The 19,276-nt window shown below is 47.2% G+C and overlaps 1 protein-coding gene across 1 annotated transcript; it reads left to right on the top strand.

The window, feature by feature from the left end:
• The first annotated feature begins 8,703 nt into the window (after window positions 1–8,703).
• On the top strand, window positions 8,704–13,480 carry fmodb (fibromodulin b). Its single transcript, XM_084333289.1, has 3 exons — window positions 8,704–8,872; window positions 9,194–10,096; window positions 12,326–13,480. The coding sequence occupies exons 2-3, from the start codon at window positions 9,199–9,201 to the stop codon at window positions 12,475–12,477; spliced, it is 1,050 nt and encodes a 349-aa protein (XP_084189415.1). The 5' UTR covers window positions 8,704–8,872; window positions 9,194–9,198; the 3' UTR covers window positions 12,478–13,480.
• Window positions 13,481–19,276: the final 5,796 nt, after the last annotated feature.

The following is a 19,276-nucleotide window of genomic DNA, read 5'->3' as shown; positions in this document are numbered from 1 at the left end:
GCGGGATGCATTTCGATGCATCTCAGCGTCGAGTCTGTAGTCTCCTTGTCTTGTTGACAGCAGACAGAGGGATGGCGTGTGAGGTGTAGCTGTCGAGCTACCTCACACAAGGTAGGACTTGCGCCACTAGGCATTATTAATGCTGCTTGTTGTGAGTTGTATATCTGCGCCAGGGGCAGGATGTTTGGGTAAACGTCCCTCTGAGGTGGACGTTTCCCAGGCTGTCCTGGAGCGCGCTGCTAATACTAAATGCTATAAATGCTGGGTCACTGTTCTACTGTTCCCCGCTGTGGGATGTCACTAGGCATGACAATGCTGGCGTTTGTGATGTGCTCGAGTTGTCCCGGGAGACAACCGAGTTGTGTATTGGCGCAAGCGGCGGGATATCTGGGTAAACGTTGTTGTTTTCCCCGTTATCCTGGAGCGCGCGGCTAACGCTATGCTATGTTGGGCTACTGTTTCTGTTCTGTCTCCCTGCTGCGGGAATGTCTTGTCTACACTACAGTCTTCCCTCCTCTCAACCATTCATGCTGACGGTCAATTGGGGGAGTATTGCGGGGGGGGCTTTGTTTACCTTTTCATGCGTAAATGGGCTGAGGTCTAGGGCTGGTGTGCTGTTGTGAATATTATGAATGAATGCGGGACTGGTTCTCTCTGGTCCGCATAGCCTTAACGTTGTGTGCATGGGCTTGCCCATTCTACAGTATATTCGTGGTGTTAGTTCATTTATTCATTAACCCCTTCATGGTGCACACCACAGTGAAGGTTGCTAGTTGCAACCACCACTGGTGCTCCGTGTCAGCATCAGTCCTTTGCTTTTGACATGTTGAAACAGTGCCCCGCCCGGCCGACGCCATGAGGTGGGTCGGCCCGGCGAGTGGCTGGTGGGCTGCTAAAGCCTGTACCGCCACGGTATGGAATTGGCAGCGATTAGTAACTGTGTTCGAATTGCTGTTTTTTTCTATCAAAAAATTGTGTCTGGTGGCGGGGCCTTGAGGTTGAGGTTGTTGACGTTATTAGCTTTGACCTAGCCGCAAGCTATAACCGCTCAGGGCTCCCCTCTCCGCAGAGGATCTTGGTTTTCCGCTGGAGCGTGGACGGTATTTGTCCTAGGCCCCACACCGCCTCACGCCGCGCAGCCAGATGTGAGAGCACGGCCTCGTCAGCGGCTATGGCGAGGCCCTCGACAGGCAACCATGTTTTCCCCCGCCAGAGGTATCCTGGGCGTTGAATCGACAGGTGTCCACAAGGCCGACAGCCTTGGCGGCCGAGGGATCGGCCATGTTGGATGAGCTCGGCTTGGAATATACAAGCCGTTGCCGTCCTGCCGCGAGCAGCCCGCTCTCCGATCACTCCCTCCCCCAACATCAGCGGAAAAGGGGCTCTGATTTGTTTCCTTTGGCTGCGGGCCGCGAGCCTTCGTTGAAGCGCATGCGGCCCCACGTTTCGCTTCTCATGGGGACAGGGGCTGACACCCAGTTGATGGCTGAGCCTGGGTCTGTCCGTGAGAATGTTGTGCTGTCAAGCGGCTCCCACACCATAAGCGGTGTTTGGTTGAGCCTGGTGTTACGTCTATCAACTACAAGTGTTGTCAGCAGGGGGGCTCGAAACCTTTTTGAGGCACACAGTGCGGGCTTCCCCGACCTCGCCTTCGCCAGGCCGGGTATCATGTTGGTGCCTCCCACTCCTGAAAGATTGGCAGTGGTCTCGCAGGCGCGCGTGATTTGGGTGGTAGTAATATCACTGCAGGGCTACGGTGTGTAGGAACCCATGGGGGCCTCACACCTTGCATGTCCGGCTGCAGAACAACTCCTCAGCATGTTCTGGAGGGGTGTTCAGTGGGGGAGCTTTTGTCACCTATACTGATGTCAGCTTCCCCCCTATCAAGCCGTTTCTGTCGGGGTCCCCCCTTGGGTGCGATTGCCTCATGGGTAGTGTCAGGGTCAGATGTCCCGACACGGAACGCTCTGCTCGCACGGGTCCAGGGTTGGCTACGCACAGCGGGTGGGACCGGGCCGCCTATCTACAGTTCCTAGCGGACCTGCGCCACATGGCGGCGGGTGCGTTGGGAGTGTCATCATATATGGCTACAGCAGTACCATATGTTGAGGTGGATGGAGAGAACGCTGAGGCGGGGACTTGTATTTACACAACCCCACCCGTTTTCGGGTTTGGTACAAACCCTATTGTCAGGGTCACCAGCAGTGACAGCTCTGGTCGACGAGATCCAATCTCTGTGGACGAAACAAGCCATCGTCGTGGCGTTTTCCTCCCGGTGTTCTCTGGTGCCTGAGAAATTGGGAGGGGGGGTGTCAGACCCATGTTGGACCTGTCCCATGGGAAGGTTCAGCATTTTTTGGATCGTCTCCTACCTGTTGAACACTGTCAGGTGGGGGTCTGGTTCTCCTCCATAGACCTGTAGGATGCGTGTTCGCATCCCTGATCTTCCGTCCTAGGGCTTACCTACGCTTCCTTTGCAGGGTTAGCGTATGAGTACCAGGGGCTGCCGTTCGGCTTTTCTCTGGCTCCCTGCATCTTCACCAAGTGCGTGGAGGCCGCACTGGGGCCTCTGCGTCATCAGGGGTTACGAAGTGTATTCTGCCCTGACGACGTTCTGGTCCTTGGCGGTCAAGGTGGATCGTCGGGTCTCATACCAGGCAGGTTTCCTACCAGCCTGGGGTTGCTGTAGACTGGAAGTAGAGTACTCCTCTTCCCAGTCAACGGGTGGAGTGCTATGGGCATCCCTCTCAGAGCGTATTGCGACACGCTCGGGAGGTTCCGTCCTAGGACGGTTACGGCGCTGTCCGTGATACGCCTGCTCGGTATGAGGGCATCTGCTCATTCCGTGGTTCCTCTTGGCCTCCTCTTCACCCCAGGAGGAGGTTACGGAGGTGGTTCTTTTCCAGTATGGAAATAGACCCGGTGAGCGGCAAGTGGAAGCGGCTAAGATTCCCGTGTCAGTACTGGGGGACCTCGCCCCTGGGGAGGGCCTGGGGTCCTCACCAGGGGGGTCCCCATGGGCAGTAGGCTGTCACACGTCACGTTTTTCACCGACGCCTCCCTCGCTGGAGACACGTCGGGCCAACGCAGTAGGGGGCAGCTGGCAAGCCATGCTGCCCGGTCTGCGCTACGTTCAATGTGTTGGTATTGAAAGCGGTCCTTCTGGTCCTCAAACGGTGTTTGATCAGGACGGACAATACGACGTCAGCGTCGTATATCGACAGACAGGGAGGAGTACGCTCCCCCCGTCTGCACCGGGCGGTGGGCGGCTGGCTATGGGCGTTCTCCATCTGCGCGGCCTGAGGGCTCTCCACATCCCCGGCAGGGTGAATGTGGGTACAGGTGTAATGTCGCGGGGCGGTCCTCACCCTGACGGGTGGGGATTACGTCCGGACATAGTCAGGCAGATCTGGGATCGCTTCGGGGAAGCTTCAGTGGATCTGTTTGCGAGCAGACAATCTCACAAGTGCCCCTTGTGGTTCTCGGTCAGTCGGGAAGACCATCCCCCCTTGGGGGTGGATGCCTTCTCAATGTTTCCATGGCCGCCCGGCCTTCTGTACGCCTTTCCCCCTACACATCTGTTGAGTCAGTTGTTGGAGCGGATACAGAGGGAGCGCAGGACCGTGATCCTGGTCGCGCCGGACCGGGGCACAGCGGTGTGGTTCCCGGTCCTGATCCAGCTACTGGTAGCCCCGCTGTGGCCTATTCCTTGGTCGGCGAGGGCCCTCTCTCAGGGGGGGGTGAGAGGGTAAGTCTGGAGAGGATGGACCCTTCTGTGGTTGACACCATCCGGAATGCGCATGCTCCCTCCACTGTCGCGCTTTACGCGGGTAGGTGGCGTATGTTCCAAGAGTGGTGTAAGGCGGGGGGCAGGGACCCGGTGTCCTGCCCCCTGGATGCTGTCCTTATTTACCTTCAGTCTCTCCTTGATAGACTGTCGGCCTCGACGGTGAGGGTATATGCAGCAACTATATCCTCTCATCATGAGGGATTTGAGGGTGTTGTTTTGTTCAGCCACCCTCTTGTGAGGTGTTTCCTGCTTGGCGCTCGGCGCGTTAAGTCGGTAAAACGCTCTTTGGCTCCGAGCTGGGATCTTCAATTGGTCCTCGGTCGGTTGTCCTTGGCCCAGTTTGAGCCTCTTGAGCAAGCGCCGTTGGAACAGCTGTCGTTCAAGACCGTGTTCTTGCTGGCCGTCACCTCCGCTAAACGCGTGGGTGAGCTTTGTGCTCTCTCGGTACGGCCAGAGTGCCTGTCTTTTCGTTCCGATTGCGGTGCCACTCTGCGGCCTAATCCTGCCTTCGTGCCTAAAAATATCCGGAGTTCTTTCCGCTCCAGGGATATTGTGGTTCAGGTGTTTCATCCGCCTCCTCACGCTAGTGAGTTGGAGGCGGGCCTTCACCTGTCATGTCCGGTCCGGGCTTTGGGGGTTTACCTCAGCCGTACTCAGGGCCTCAGGGCTACCGATCAGCTCTTGTCTGTTACGGTGGCTCTCGTGCTGGTAAGGCACTGTCGAAACAGCGCCTGTCCCATTGGTTGTGCGAGGGCATTGCCCTTTGCTACACGTTGGCCGGGCTGGTGTCAGGGCGCACTCCACTCGTGGGGTGGCGGCCTCTGCCGCTCTACTGGGTGGGGCCTCGGTGGAGGACATCTGTGCTGCGGCTTCATGGTCCTCACCGGGTCCCTTCGTAAGGTTTTACCTCATGGACATGACCGGGGGTTCTGTCTCCCAGGCGGTTCTGAGGTCTGTGACCTCTCCTGCTTCCCGTCCTTTGGTGGGGTAGCAGGAGTGTGTGGGTGTGGGCCACAATGTGTTGTGTCACACATGGTTCCGCCTGTGCTGTGCGTTCAAGAGGTTCTAGTTCCCTCTTGTTCGCACTCGGGTCGAGTTGACTGCCGCCCCCTCTTTATTAGGAAGAATGGGGTGACGGGACTCCCCTCCCCCCTGATGTGGGCTTACGGGTCCTCAAGGGGTGCATTTGTCGGGCCTCGCGTCCGCTCTACCCCATATCTCGGTATGGCGTAAGAGCGGGACGCGATGCCAGTACGAGTATATAACGATAGGTTATGTATATAACCTAGTTATATGAGTACTGGCTAAGCGTCCCGCTCTTAGCGTGCCCTGAGTTCCCTTGGGGAAACTTTTCTTTGGAAACGATTTTCCGAGGAAGAGCGAGTGGTGACCACGCCTAGTACTATATAGTAGGTCACTAGGGCGGGGCCTGGCAGGTGCTGGGTGTATTTGTTTTTATTCGTTGATGGAGTATACTAGGTACATGAGATGAGGTATATCTCGGTATGGCGTAAGAGCGGGACGCTTAGCCAGTACTCATATAACTAACCTATCGTTAAGCCGTAAGGTCCCCCAATTGGGGGACCCTGCTTTTCTTTATCATAACTCGATCAATAGAGACCCAATTATCATATCATGGGGTATCATTGGAAAGCCACACTCATTAGCTACAACCCTGTCCAAAAATCTTCGCCAAATGATTGATGGAGCTAGAGCCCCCGGAGGTCGGGGTGGTAATGTGTACGGCGCATGCCTCACATATCGGCATGTAACTCAAGAACTGCTGAGCGGATTTTGTCACCTGAAAGGGCAATTGACAGGCAACACATAGGGCTTTAATTCTATCCATATATTGTATTAAAAGAAATGCACACCCGAGCCGCTAGAGGTCGGCAAAGTGGCGTGTCGCGAATCGTCCTCATGAGGGCCCACATGTATGGATGTTAACACATTGAGTGCCACGCCCCTTCCGGGAAGTGACCACTTCCGTGCCGTCCATTAACCCCATGTAAACGTAGTTGTACTTTGTAGACCTAAACCTATATTTTATAGTATAGCTATGGGTCTAATAACGCCGTCGAGTCTCATTGAGCTGCTTCTGGTCAATGTAGATCTACGTTTCCGGCACTCGCGACAGAAACGTAGATCTATCTTTTTTAGCCAAGAGTAAAGACCATAACCCTATCAAAACAGCAGTCAACGTGTATATTTTCATTTTTACCGATGTTTTGTAAGATTTACCAAAAATAAGAATTTATCGGAAAACCGATGAGGAAATGACTAAATACAGATTTAACCTTGCCATTGGAAAGGGGAGCCTTTTCCCTATCCATAGATGTATGATTTGTCCATAATAAGGTCAAGGTCAAGTTCAAGGTCAAATATGAATTTATAATTAAAATCGATTATCATTTATTACTGTATCTACAAATCCTTCTATTTAATCATCTTCCCTTTATTCATTAGCTTAGCTTTTTTGTACACTTGATCTCAATAAGGGCATGCGTCCACCTAGCTCACATTTCCAGCTGAAAAACGCTGGCAGTGCGCCGGTCGTTCTGGGATGACAGCGCCACAATCCTGGTCCACTCCCTCGTCACTTCCCGCTTAGATTACTGCAACTCCCTTCTCTTTGGTCTCCCCCACAAACTCCTCCATAAGCTCCAACTGGTCCAGAACGCTGCTGCCCGCATAATCACCAGAACCCCTGTCATCAGTCACATCACCCCCGTCCTACGCCAACTACACTGGCTTCCCATTAAACTCCGCATAGACTACAAGATCCTCCTCCATACATACAAGGCCATTCACAACCTCGCCCCTCCATACCTGTCCGACCTCCTTCATATCAACATTCCCACCCGGTCCCTCAGGTCTGCCTCCTCCATCAACCTGACCGTCCCCCCAGCCCGTCTGTCCACCATGGGGTCAAGAGCCTTCAGCTGCTCTGCCCCCCGCCTCTGGAACTCCCTCCCCCCCCGACATCAGGAACATTGACTCCATCATTTCTTTTAAAACCCACCTCAAAACCCACCTTTTTAGGCAGGCGTATGTCTGATTTTATTTTCTGTCTGATTTTATATATTTTTATTTTTCTTATTTTAATGTACTGTGATTATGAATTTAACTGTTTTTAAATTGTTGTACGGCGTCCTTGAGTGCCTTGAAAGGCGCCTTATAAATAGAATGCATTATTATTATTATTATCTTGTAGCGAGATGACAGAGAGAAAGAAATCTAGCGACAGCCATCTTTTTATCGTATTTTACTGCCGCGGTTTTGCACATATAGCATATTTTAATACACTTTATTGTATATTAATTATATATATAGTTATTGCCTGACACCACAGTTCACCCTTTGCTTTTTATTAGCTTTTTATTAGTGTATTCGTGTAGTTATTAGTGTATTTGTGCCCTCATACTGCTCCTGTCTCTTGTGGGCAGGCAGGCAGGCAACTCCGGTGTCAGGTTACAAACAGAGTGGTAGATATGACTGGCTGTGATTGGTTGTCTGAAAATGAAAAGTTCCGAAAGTTTCAACTTTAAACGCTTGGTGCGGCCGCACAAAAAAGCTGAAAAGCACTGAAAAAAGAGGCCGACTGCAGTGCATTTTCTATAGGCGGCAGCATGCAGCCGCATACGCTCCCTCCCCATTGGGATCAATTGACAAAAGACGCTTGCGCCCAGAAATATGCGGCAGGTGGACGCAGGCGCTTGGGTGGTGAATGAGCTCATGGAGCGAAATCTCGTTGTTACAATTGTAACATGGTGTTTATTCACCGGCACAGATGCAAAAAAATATCATCATTTATATTCTCCTTTTTTTCATTACAATTTACTCAAGCCTAGTAACAGACACAATATTTCTGACACTGGGAATACATACCCCAAGGTCCCTAGATGTTCCTAGATACCAAGAACATGCAAATTGACCTTCTAGAAGTGGAGCAATCTTCCATTTACTTAGGCATGTACCTTTAGGCGAAATGTCTAAAAATAGGGCTACAGCTTAACAGGTTAACTCCACATTCAGACTATATATTCCACAGATTGTATAAAAAAAATTGAATTGTCATACTAACGAAAGTTTTTTAATTCAACTTACTATGACATAGCAGTTGGCCTGGGAAATATGATTGAACTACTGTGTGTGTGAGTGGGATTGAGGTAGTAAAGCCAACATCAATGTCAGTTTCCAGTAATGCAAACCTCAGTGAGGTCGTCTCCATAACTGCCACACACACACACACACACACACACACACACACACACACACACACACACACACACACACACTGTGAGAGATATATAGAGAGAGAGGGGGGGCTTTGGTAGACTATTGCATTGGTCCATTCATTGAAGATGAACGCAATGCGACATCCTTTACTAGGCTCACCCACCAACAGTGCAGGTGCTGAACTGCTGATCCGAATGTATAGGTAAAAAACATATTATGCATTTTCATCAATAAATAAATGGCCAAAAAATATGTCTCTCGCGCGGTTACGCGCGCTCGCATTCACTGGGGGCCTACAAATACTTTCTTTCGGGGCCCAGAATCTACAGCTACGCCCCTGCACACACACGGACACACACACACGGACACACAAACACACCTGCATACACATTGACGCACAACACACACACACACACACACACACACACACACACACACACACACACACACACACACACACACACACACACACACACACACAGAGAGAAAGAAAACTACACACCATAAACGGTAAAAGCAGGGCTGGCCCCCTGAGTAGCTCTTAATGATAAGGCACAACAGAGAGGAGGAAAACAAGGTTGTTAAATAGCAGATGTCCTGCCCAGGACCCAGATGGGATTGATATGGACATGGCTGGGGGTGATATGTTGCTGGAGTAAGCAGTAGATGCTAGTGGAACATGGACGTGTCCCTAATGAGATGGATGTCTGGGCTGCAGTTGGGGGGAGAGAGGTGGGTATTTACTCTATAGTCTATACCAGCCTCATATCCTCATCAGTGCTGGAGAGAGACTGAGACAGAGACAGTGAGGAGGGGTAGAGGGACTGCCTCCACAACCCACTGGTAAGTACAATAACAGCATTATGTTTATTTAATCGAATGGAATGTCATTTTATTTCTATATGCAAATTAAGGAATTACTTATTAGCATTTATTTATCTTTCAATGTGTTACTTGTAAGGTATAGGCTACACTTGACTGAGTTACTGCTCACAATTTGAAGTAATGATGATGGCAATTCAAACAATGAACAACTAGCTAACGATCAAGTTTTATTATTATTATTATTATTATTATTATTATTATTATTATTATTTGTAGTGTAAAATATATACTTCTCATCACTAAGCATTCTGATTAGTTGTTGCTTTTTTTTGTCTTCAGTCACCATGCAGATTTTGATACTCCTTCTATTAGCTGGACTAGTGGACCTGAGCCTCGGCCAGCGTCTCAGTCACTTCCAGTGGCTGTCCCATCTCCGGAGCCGCCGGCGACACGCTGCAGCCCAGTGGAGCGACCGCATCGAAGAGGACTGTCCCCTGGAGTGCGACTGTCCCTCCGCCTTCCCCACAGCGATGTACTGCCACAGCCGGAACCTCCAGCATGTCCCCTTTGTCCCCTCGCGCATAAAATACGTCTACCTGCAGCGGAACCAGATCACAGGTATCCCAGACGGGGTGTTCGACAACGCCACCAGCTTGGTCTGGGTCGTTCTGTTCCAGAACCAGCTGAACTCGGACAAGATAGGCAAGGACGTTTTCAGCAAACTCAAAAATCTGGATCGGCTCCTCTTGAATCACAACCAGCTGACTCGTGTGCCCCCTAACTTACCCAAGTCCATCACGGACCTGCACCTCGGAGACAATAACATCCCAAAGATCCGGTCCAACTCGTTCGAAGGGATGACCGAACTTACCAACCTCCAGCTCCACGCGAACGCAATTGAAGAGGTGGGGGGCGCGTTCAAAGGACTCAAGTCTCTGAGAATGTTGGACATGAGGAAGAACAAGCTGCGTAAGATCCCTGAGAACCTCCCGGCGAGACTGCAGCAGCTCTACCTGGAGTTCAACAGCATAGACAGCATCCCGGGGGACTTCTTCTCCACGTATCCCAAGCTGCAGTTTGTCAGGTTGGCGCACAACAAGCTGACAGACGAAGGGATTCCCTCTAATGTCTTCAATGTCAGCACCTTGGTAGAGCTTGACCTGTCCCACAACAAACTGGAAAAGATCCCCCTGGTCAGTAAGAACCTGCAGAACCTTTACCTACAGGCCAATCGGATCAAAGGTAAGACCCCGACTCTCCGTCTGATTGTGTGCTGCCTGTAAGTAAGTTGTATTTGTGTGTGAAAATAAGTGGCCTATATGTTAGAATAATGGCTCTGCATCCCGACAGCCATCACTGATAGTGTTTGGTCAGTAACATGGGTCTCACTCACAGCACAGTCTCTATTATATCCCATTCCCACTTTATCCAATCAGGAGAGAGAACTCCAGTCCACACTGAAGAAATTGTCTGATAAAAATAAGAAATAATAACTAGTTTTAAGCAAATATGTACAAGTAAAATAATCTCCCAGTGCAGTAAGCAAAGTTGGCCTGGCAAGATTTCTTGAAATAAGTAAAAATATCGACAGTTCTCTCTCCTGATTGGATAAAGGGGGGACGGGACACCACACTATTTGATCTGTTTAGAGTGGAGGGACTGGGAGACCCATGTTACTAACCAAACACTACTGTACATCAGTGATAGCTGTTGTTGGAATGTAGAGCTATTTAACACACATTTTATTAAGAAATACCACTTACAGCACCTTTAATATTGTCTATATAATAACTATGTGGTGCAGTGATTAATATTTAGTGTGATGAAACTAAGAATCTGAAAGTGCATCACTGAATTAGCTTGGTGAAACTAGTCCATTACTGTTTTTTCTTTTTTTTCTTTTAAAGGGTTGACCCTCCTTGTTTGCTGTTATACTATAGGCTAACATGTCTCGTCATTGTATTGATAGGTAGCACTTCATGTTACTGTACAGAAATTACAGGGTAATACAATAGAAATAACCAAATTTCTCAGGTAAACCCGAGAAACCACTAACCCTACTCACTGCAGAAAGCACTCGTCCAGAATTACAAATTAAGTTATTTCAATGTTATTCCTATAGTGCAGTGAGTAAAGGGGAGGTTCACCAATAATAAAAAAAAAAAACATATTTCCCCCTGTACTCTGAGTAATATCTATCCATCCAGATTGTTTTGGTGAGATTCTCATAGTTTTAGAGATATCTGCCGTAGAGATGCCTGCCGTAGAGATGTCTGCCGTAGAGATATCTGCCATAGAGATGTCTGCCATAGAGATACCTGCTGTGGAGATATCTGCCATAGAGATGCCTGCCGTAGAGATATCTGCCATAGAGATGTCTGCCATAGAGATACCTGCTGTGGAGATATCTGCCATAGAGATGCCTGCCGTAGAGATATCTGCCATAGAGATGCCTGCCGTAGAGATGCCTGCCGTAGAGATATCTGCCATAGAGATGCCTGCCGTAGAGATATCTGCCGTAGAGATGCCTGCCGTAGAGATGCCTGCCGTAGAGATGCCTGCCGTAGAGATGTCTGCCGTAGAGATACATAGATATCTCTACGTCAGGCATCTCTATGGCAGATATCTCTATGGCAGGCATCTCTACAGCAGGTATCTCTACGGCAGATATCTCTATGCAGACATCTCTATGGCAGGTATCTCTATGGCAGGCATCTCTACGGCAGGTATCTCTACGGCAGATATCTCTATGCAGACATCTCTATGGCAGGTATCTCTACGGCAGGTATCTCTACGCAGATATCTCTACGGCAGGTATCTCTACGGCAGGTATCTCTATGGCAGGCATCTCTACGGCAGGTATCTCTACGCAGATATCTCTACGGCAGGTATTTCTACGGCAGGTATCTCTATGGCAGGCATCTCTACGGCAGGTATCTCTACGGCAGGTATCTCTACGGCAGGTATCTCTACGGCAGATATCTCCAAAACTAGGAGAATCTCACCAAAACTATCTGGATGAATATACTGTATAATTATTCTGGGTAAGGGAGAAAATATTTTTATTTTTATTTTGGGTGAAACAAGTATTTAATCTGCCAGTGATTTGTCAAAAAAAATGCATGATCAAAGGAGATGAAGTCTGTATTTGTGTAACCACCTCTGTACTGTGTATTGCACTACTAAAGCTACCTAGCATGTCCTATATGCTCTGTAAATACTATGTACAGATACTGAGATGGCACACCATGTACCTGTTTATTGCACTGTTGTTTTTTATTGGATTCTATTATATGTTGTACCACTGTATTTTTATTTGATTCTATTATATGTTGTACCACTGTATTGCACATCGTCGCGGGCAAGACCAGCCGCATTTCATTGTATACCTGTATGCCGTGACAATTAAAACTCTTGACTTGACTTGACTTGTACCCCCCCCCCCCCCCCCCCTCCTCCTCTGTCTTCCAGAGTTCACCCTGAGGAGCTTCTGCAGTGTGGTAGACACGGCTAACTACTCCCAGTTAAGAGCGTTGCGTTTGGATGCCAATGAGATAAATTCTGCAAACATTCCTGCTGAAGCCGCCTACTGTCTACGTCTAGTTGGCTTCATCGACATGTAGCATCTGTTCTTTCTCACTTAGATGTCGATGATTGATGTGTCTCTCAAACCAATAATTCTCATTGTTATTGGACAATTCAGAAAGTGTCAGGTGAGCTGTCAATCACAGAAACTATACTCTGCCATTCGTTGTTGATCTGTGTGGCAAATAAACCCCACCCGTCTGGTAGGCTACTCCAAGCTGGGTGAAACAAATTCTAAGAATTATTTTCAGATTTGACTCTGGTCTGGGCTCCATGTTGTTTCATAAACTGTAACACTATCTTCTCACCTCTGGTTGTGAAGCCCCAAATGCATTAATTTGGCTTATTTATGGTATAGTCCTCTTAAGTCTGGACCAGTATCAAATGTGTTTGTCTGAGTGTATGATGTTAATGTTATTATTATGGGAAATATTAGACTAGTATCATTCCAAATAACTTGGAAAGTCTCCAGTAGCCTATTGGTCTATGTGAAATGCTAAGATGTAGCTTTTATTTCCCATTGTATAATATAATTTATATCTATTTCTAAATATGTATTTTGGAAGATTTGGCAATTTTACTGTACTGCATTATATTGTCAATGATTATAATTTAATGCTAACTCTATAACGTTACTGTACACAACTGAAGTGATGGCCTGCTTGATAACGACAATCTCCGACTGATGACAAACCCATTCATGACCATTCATGTCAGTGAAACCAAAGTCTGGACTTTTGCTTCCATCCTGTGGCGTAAAATGGCATCACAGCAAGACTACTGTTCTTTCGCATCAACATAATGATTTTAATGAGATTGTTCCAAAGAAGAATCTGTTTTATGTATATTACATCCCATAGGAGATACAGCGTGTGCATCCAAAGATTAATAGTTGACTTATTATTAACTGGAGCTTAACTACCAGAAACACATGAATGATGCAATATATTTTCACAGGTATGTGTAGTATATGATTCACTACCTGGCAACAGTGTCTGGTTTTAATCTGGTTAAAATCACAATATGGTGTTTCTTCTGTTTATTGTGCAACCTCTATAAAAATAAATGGATGAATAAAATGAAAATAACCGTTTTATGTTCTATTTCGTCTGAGAGGGGGAGGGGGGGGGGCGGGAGGAGGGCATTCCTCCAGAGAAACTATTATTGGGTGATTTCCACATATTTTAACTAAATAACATTGGGAGCCCTGACAAAGGCGTGCGTTTTCATCTTCAACAGCTGCCTTTAAAGTGGAGATGAAGCAGTGAACAATGTGATCCTAGTTTGTTTGTTGTGTACCTTGTGTAAGACATGGTTCTATAATCAAATGTGAAATCTATCTTATTTGTCTGAAAAATCAAATATAATATCCCTGTTTTCAACATGGGCGCCGCCATTTTGTTGCTGACGTCATGAGGCTGGTTTGGTGTATACACTGCTGGTTAGCTGCCTATAGTGAATGGGTCAGTCAGTAAATAAAATGTTGCCTACAAAACAACGGGACCGCGGTGGTTCTGTTTGTATTGCTCCTGGCTGTTCAAACTAATTTTACCATGTGAAAGAGAGGCAAGTTGGTTAATTTCCACAAACTACCAGTGAAAAAAACAGTGTTGTTGGCACGTTGGCTCAGGCTGGCTGCACTCAGGCGGCGCGACCAGCCTGTTGGACAGGGAAGGAGGATCTGCAGCGAACACTTCATTGCCTCGGATTATGTTGTTGGGGTGGGATGTTTGTCCAGAAGACCACTAATCAGCTGAAGCCGGATGCGGTTCCCTCAGTCTTCGACAGACAGACCGGCCCAGGCAGTTCAGCGTTGCGGAGCATTCAGCCTGCTGGCTACCTAGATCCACTTCAACCAGCGTTGGGAGCATTCAGCCTGCTGGCTACCTAGATCCACTTCAACCAGCGTCGCGGAGCATTCAGCCTGCTGGCTACCTAGATCCACTTCAACCAGCGTCGCGGAGCATTCAGCCTGCTGGCTACCTAGATCCACTTCAACCAGCGTCGCGGAGCATTCAGCCTGCTGGCTACACAGCTCCACTTCAACCAGCCGAGCGTCGGGAGCTCCAGCAGCTTGTCGATGTGCTAATAGCCTGGAGCCAGCTACCGTTAGCTTGCCGAGGCTATTAGCACACCGACAAGCTGCTGGAGCTAGCTACCGTTAGCTTGCCGAGGCTATTAGCACACCGACAAGCTGTGTAGCCAGCTACCGTTAGCTTGCCGAGGCTATTAGCACACCGACAAGCTGTGTAGCCAGCTACCGTTAGCTTGCCGAGGCTATTAGCACACCGACAAGCTGTGTAGCCAGCAGGCTGAATGCTCCGCGACGCTGGTTGAAGTGGATCTAGGTAGCCAGCAGGCTGAATGCTCCGCGACGCTGGTTGAAGTGGATCTAGGTAGCCAGCAGGCTGAATGCTCCGCGACGCTGAAGTGCCTGGGCCGGTCTGTCTGTCGAAGACCGAGGGAACCGCGTCCGGCTTCAGCTGATTAGTGGTCTTCTGGACAAACATCCCACCCCCAACAACATAATCCGAGGCAATGAAGTGTTCGCTGCAGATCCTCCTTCCCTGTCCAACAGGCTGGTCGCGCCGCCTGAGTGCAGCCAGCCTGAGCCAACGTGCCAACAACACTGTTTTTTTCACTGGTAGTTTGTGGAAATTAACCAACTTTCCTCTCTCTCACATGGTAAAATTAGTTTGAACAGCCAGGAGCAATACAAACAGAACCACCGCGGTCCCGTTGTTTTGTAGGCAACATTTTATTTACTGACTGACCCATTCACTATAGGCAGCTAACCAGCAGTGTATACACCAAACCAGCCTCATGACGTCAGCAACAAAATGGCCGCGCCCATAATGATAAATGCTTCAAAAATGCACATAACAAATAGTTTTTTCTTAGAAACTGCTTATTTTTATAACGTGATTTTTTCTGTGGCTTATCTAAATACTAATGTGATGCTATGAATATGTATTTATCGCTATGCTTCATCTCCACTTTAATCTCCAACAAAAAGGCTCTCAATGGATTATGGACAATACTTTCTTTCTGTTGTAACAGAACAGCTCAGTGGGATGAGAAATCCAAACAGCATCATCACAGACTGCGTAGACAGTTACTGTCTAAATGTAATCAGTTACACTTTACGCATTACATTAACATAAAATATATTCCATTGGATTACATCAACTCAGTAATGTAACGTAATCTGGTTACTTTCTGTTTAACTTTCTGGTCAATTTGAGCTTTACCTTGCTTCCAAAATTCATATCGCTCCATTCATCCATGAAGTGATACACATTTTTTATTTATTCAAAGTTGACTGCCCTTTAAAGCTGCAGAAACAAACAATTTTCTGACCACTAGAGGGTTGCGAGTCGCCACTATAAACAGACTCTTTCCCCAAAAAAGAAAGCCTTGTCACATATAAACATAAAAATCCCTTACTGGCACAATGAATGAATGAATGAATGAAAACTTTATTTAACAGATTGCAGAATGGGTACAATACAGTACGGCTCAATACATACAATTGTTAAGGGGATGCAGACCTGAGAAAGACGTTTGTCTTGTTTCCATCAGGGTCCCCCATTTTCAATTCATATAGACATTTATGACATACACAACATACATGACATTTATGGCATAGGGACATATAGGTATTTAGTACTGATACATTTGTGACATAGACGGTATTCAAATATACAGTACTGTTACCCCTAGATCCTGACAGAGTATATACATATGATGGGGAGGGGACTGTACATTAGGAGGGGGTGGGTGGGTGGGAGAGAAATATACATACGGCGGGGAGGGAATATATACATGCGGTGGGGAGGAGACTGTCTATTAGGAGGTGGTGGGGGTTTTGGGCATTTACGGTGGCCAGTTTCGAATTGCAGCCTCCCGTAGGTGCTCTTTAAGAGCGGTTTTGAATGTGGGCAGGGATTCACATTCCTTTACAGCTTTGGGTAGGGCATTCCACATTGTTGTGGCATAATTGCGAAACGTGTTTAGTCCCTTGTACAATCTAGTTGTAAGTAACTAAGAGACACATGTGGGCCCTCTTGAGGACGATTCGCGATGTGCATTTCTTTTAATACAATATATAGATATTTATTATTAAAGCCCTATTTGTTGCCTGTCGGTTGCCCTTTCAGGTGACAAAATCTGTTCAGCGGTTCTCGAGTTACATGCCGATATGTGAGGCGTGCGCCAAAGTACACATTACCACCCCCGACCTCCGGGGGCTCTAGCTCCATCAATCATTTGGCCAATGAGTGTGGCTTTCCAAAGATACCCCACATGGGGATCTAATACGGTCTCTGATCGATTTATGATAAAGAAAAGCAGGGTCCCCTTACAGCTTAACAGAGATTCACTGAGACAAATAATAGATTACTGTATTTTGTAATCAGATTACTGTAATCCTGTTACATGTAATCCTTTACTTCTCAACCCTGCACCCAACATCTAACTCACACATAATAACAGTAGACTGGGGAAATAAATCTACTTTGTAACAAACAGCCTATTAATAATTCTAAAGGGTATAAGGTTGTGGAGAGGCAGTGGGAAACCTGCTGACAGATGGGAAACATCTTTTTCTTTTGCATCCTGTGCAGCTTTTCTTTTAAAAATAGACGAGGGGCCAGTGGGGGGGGGGGGGGGGGGGGGGGGGTTATTGATCTTATCTGTGAGACACATTTCTGCCCATCTCACAAGTTTTTACATATTATGTACATATGTCTTACTCACTGGGCAGACAGTGATGCACAGCATTATCAATCAGTTAGATGTCAATGTATTGTTGTCAGGATCTTCTCTCCTCCTCTGAGCCAAGTTCAGGGTGCTTAGCCAATAAAAACTTTATCTAGACTATTATGTAAGTATTTCAAACTAGAACTACTGTATTGGTAGCCTACCATAGAGACTTGAGGAAGAGCTAATGTGCTTTCTGAGGTAGTGGACATGGTAATATTATTAGTGGGGAGAACCTATGCACACAATGGGAAATCGGTCAGTCAGTCCGACGCTGCCTCATATAGGACTGCTCGTATAGGACTCTGGGTCCGGCCAAAAATAATGCGGCAATAAAGCTGCCTCTACTGCTTTGAAGTGACCTCATTGAAGTGACCTCATTGAAGTGACCTCGTTGAAGTGACCTCAATGAAGTGACCTCTTTTGAAGTGACCTCTTTGAAGTGACCTCAATGAAGTGACCTCTTTGAAGTGACCTCAATGAAGTGACCTCTTTGAAGTGACCTCAATGAAGTGACCTCTTTGTAGTGACCTCTTTGAAGTGACCTCGTTGAAGTGACCTCGTTGAAGTGACCTCGTTGAAGTGACCTCTTTGAAGTGACCTCAATGAAGTGACCTCTTTGAAGTGACCTCTTTGAAGTGACCTCTTTGAAGTGACCTCATTGAAGTGATCTCGTTGAAGTGACCTCTTTGAAGTGACCTCGTTGAAGTGACCTTGTTGATGTGACATTGTTGAAGTGACCTCAATGAAGTGACCTCTTTGAAGTGACCTCAATGAAGTGACCTCTTTGTAGTGACCTCTTTGAAGTGACCTCACTGAAGTGACCTAATTGAAGTGACCTCTTTGAAGTGACCTCAATGAAGTGACGTTGTTGAAGTGACCTCTTTGAAGTGACCTCTTTGAAGTGACCTCAATGAAGTGACCTATTTGAAGTGACCTCTTTGAAGTGACCTCAATGAAGTGACCTCAATGAAGTGATGTCTTTGAAGTGACCTATTTGAAGTGACCTAATTGAAGTGACCTCTTTGAAGTGACCTCAATGAAGTGACCTATTTGAAGTGACCTCAATGAAGTGACCTCTTTGTAGTGACCTCTTTGAAGTAACCTCACTGAAGTGACCTCAATGAAGTGATCTCTTTGAAGTGACCTAATTGAAGTGACCTCTTTGAAGTTACCTCTTTGAGGTGACCTCTTTGAAGTGACCTCAATGAAGTGACCTAATTGAAGTGACCTCTTTGTAGTGACCTCTTTGAAGTGACCTCTTTGAAGTGACCTCAATGAAGTGACCTAATTTAAGTGACCTCTTTGTAGTGACCTCTTTGAAGTGACCTCAATTAAGTGACCTCTTTGAAGTGACCTCTTTGAAGTGACCTAATTGAAGTGACCTCTTTGTAGTGACCTCTTTGAAGTGACCTCAATGAAGTGACCTAATTGAAGTGACCTCTTTGAAGTGACCTCTTTGAAGTGACCTCAATGAAGTGACCTAATTGAAGTGACCTCACTGAAGTGACCTCATTGAAGTGACCTCTTTGTAGTGACCTAATTGAAGTGACCTCTTTGTAGTGACCTAATTGAAGTGACCTCATTGAAGTGACCTCATTGAAGTGACCTCTTTGAAGTGACCTCATTGAAGTGATCGCACATCTTCAGAGTTCCTCCATGCCAAGACAGCACTGGTAGAATACAAATTAGATTGACAATCTCTTTATTGCCAGGTTAATTTTTACGTATACCAGGATTTATTTTGTCCTCCGCATTTAAACCCAACCCAAATATTTCATGAGCACAGTCCGGTACCCAGGGACCAACTCCAGTTCCAATGCCAGTGCCTTTAGTAGTTTATGTACTTAGCTAGCATGCATGTCTTTTATGGGGTGATGGCTAGAAACCAGAGTACCCGGAGGAAACCCACACAAACCTAAGGAGAACAAACCGTACAAATTCCACACAGCAAGCCAACCAAAAGTCAGGTCCAAAAACCCATTACTTTCTTGCTGTGAGGCAACCGTTCTAACCATTGCTCCACCAGTACCACAACTGGCACTGGAAACATGGATTACAAATATTTTATAGCTG

The sequence above is a fragment of the Notolepis coatsorum genome (genome assembly GCF_963971535.1).
Source record: "Notolepis coatsorum genome assembly, chromosome: 17".
NCBI lineage: Eukaryota > Metazoa > Chordata > Actinopteri > Aulopiformes > Paralepididae > Notolepis > Notolepis coatsorum.
The sequence above is the reverse complement of the archived record's forward strand: the minus strand, read 5'-3'. Positions and strand labels throughout refer to the sequence as shown.

Coding starts and splice junctions, on each gene's coding strand:
- fmodb (XM_084333289.1), top strand. CDS start 9,199: ATGCAGATTTTGATACTCCTTCTATTAGCTGGACTAGTGGACCTGAGC. Junction 10,097..12,325: donor ACAGGCCAATCGGATCAAAG/GTAAGACCCCGA, acceptor TCTGTCTTCCAG/AGTTCACCCTGAGGAGCTTC.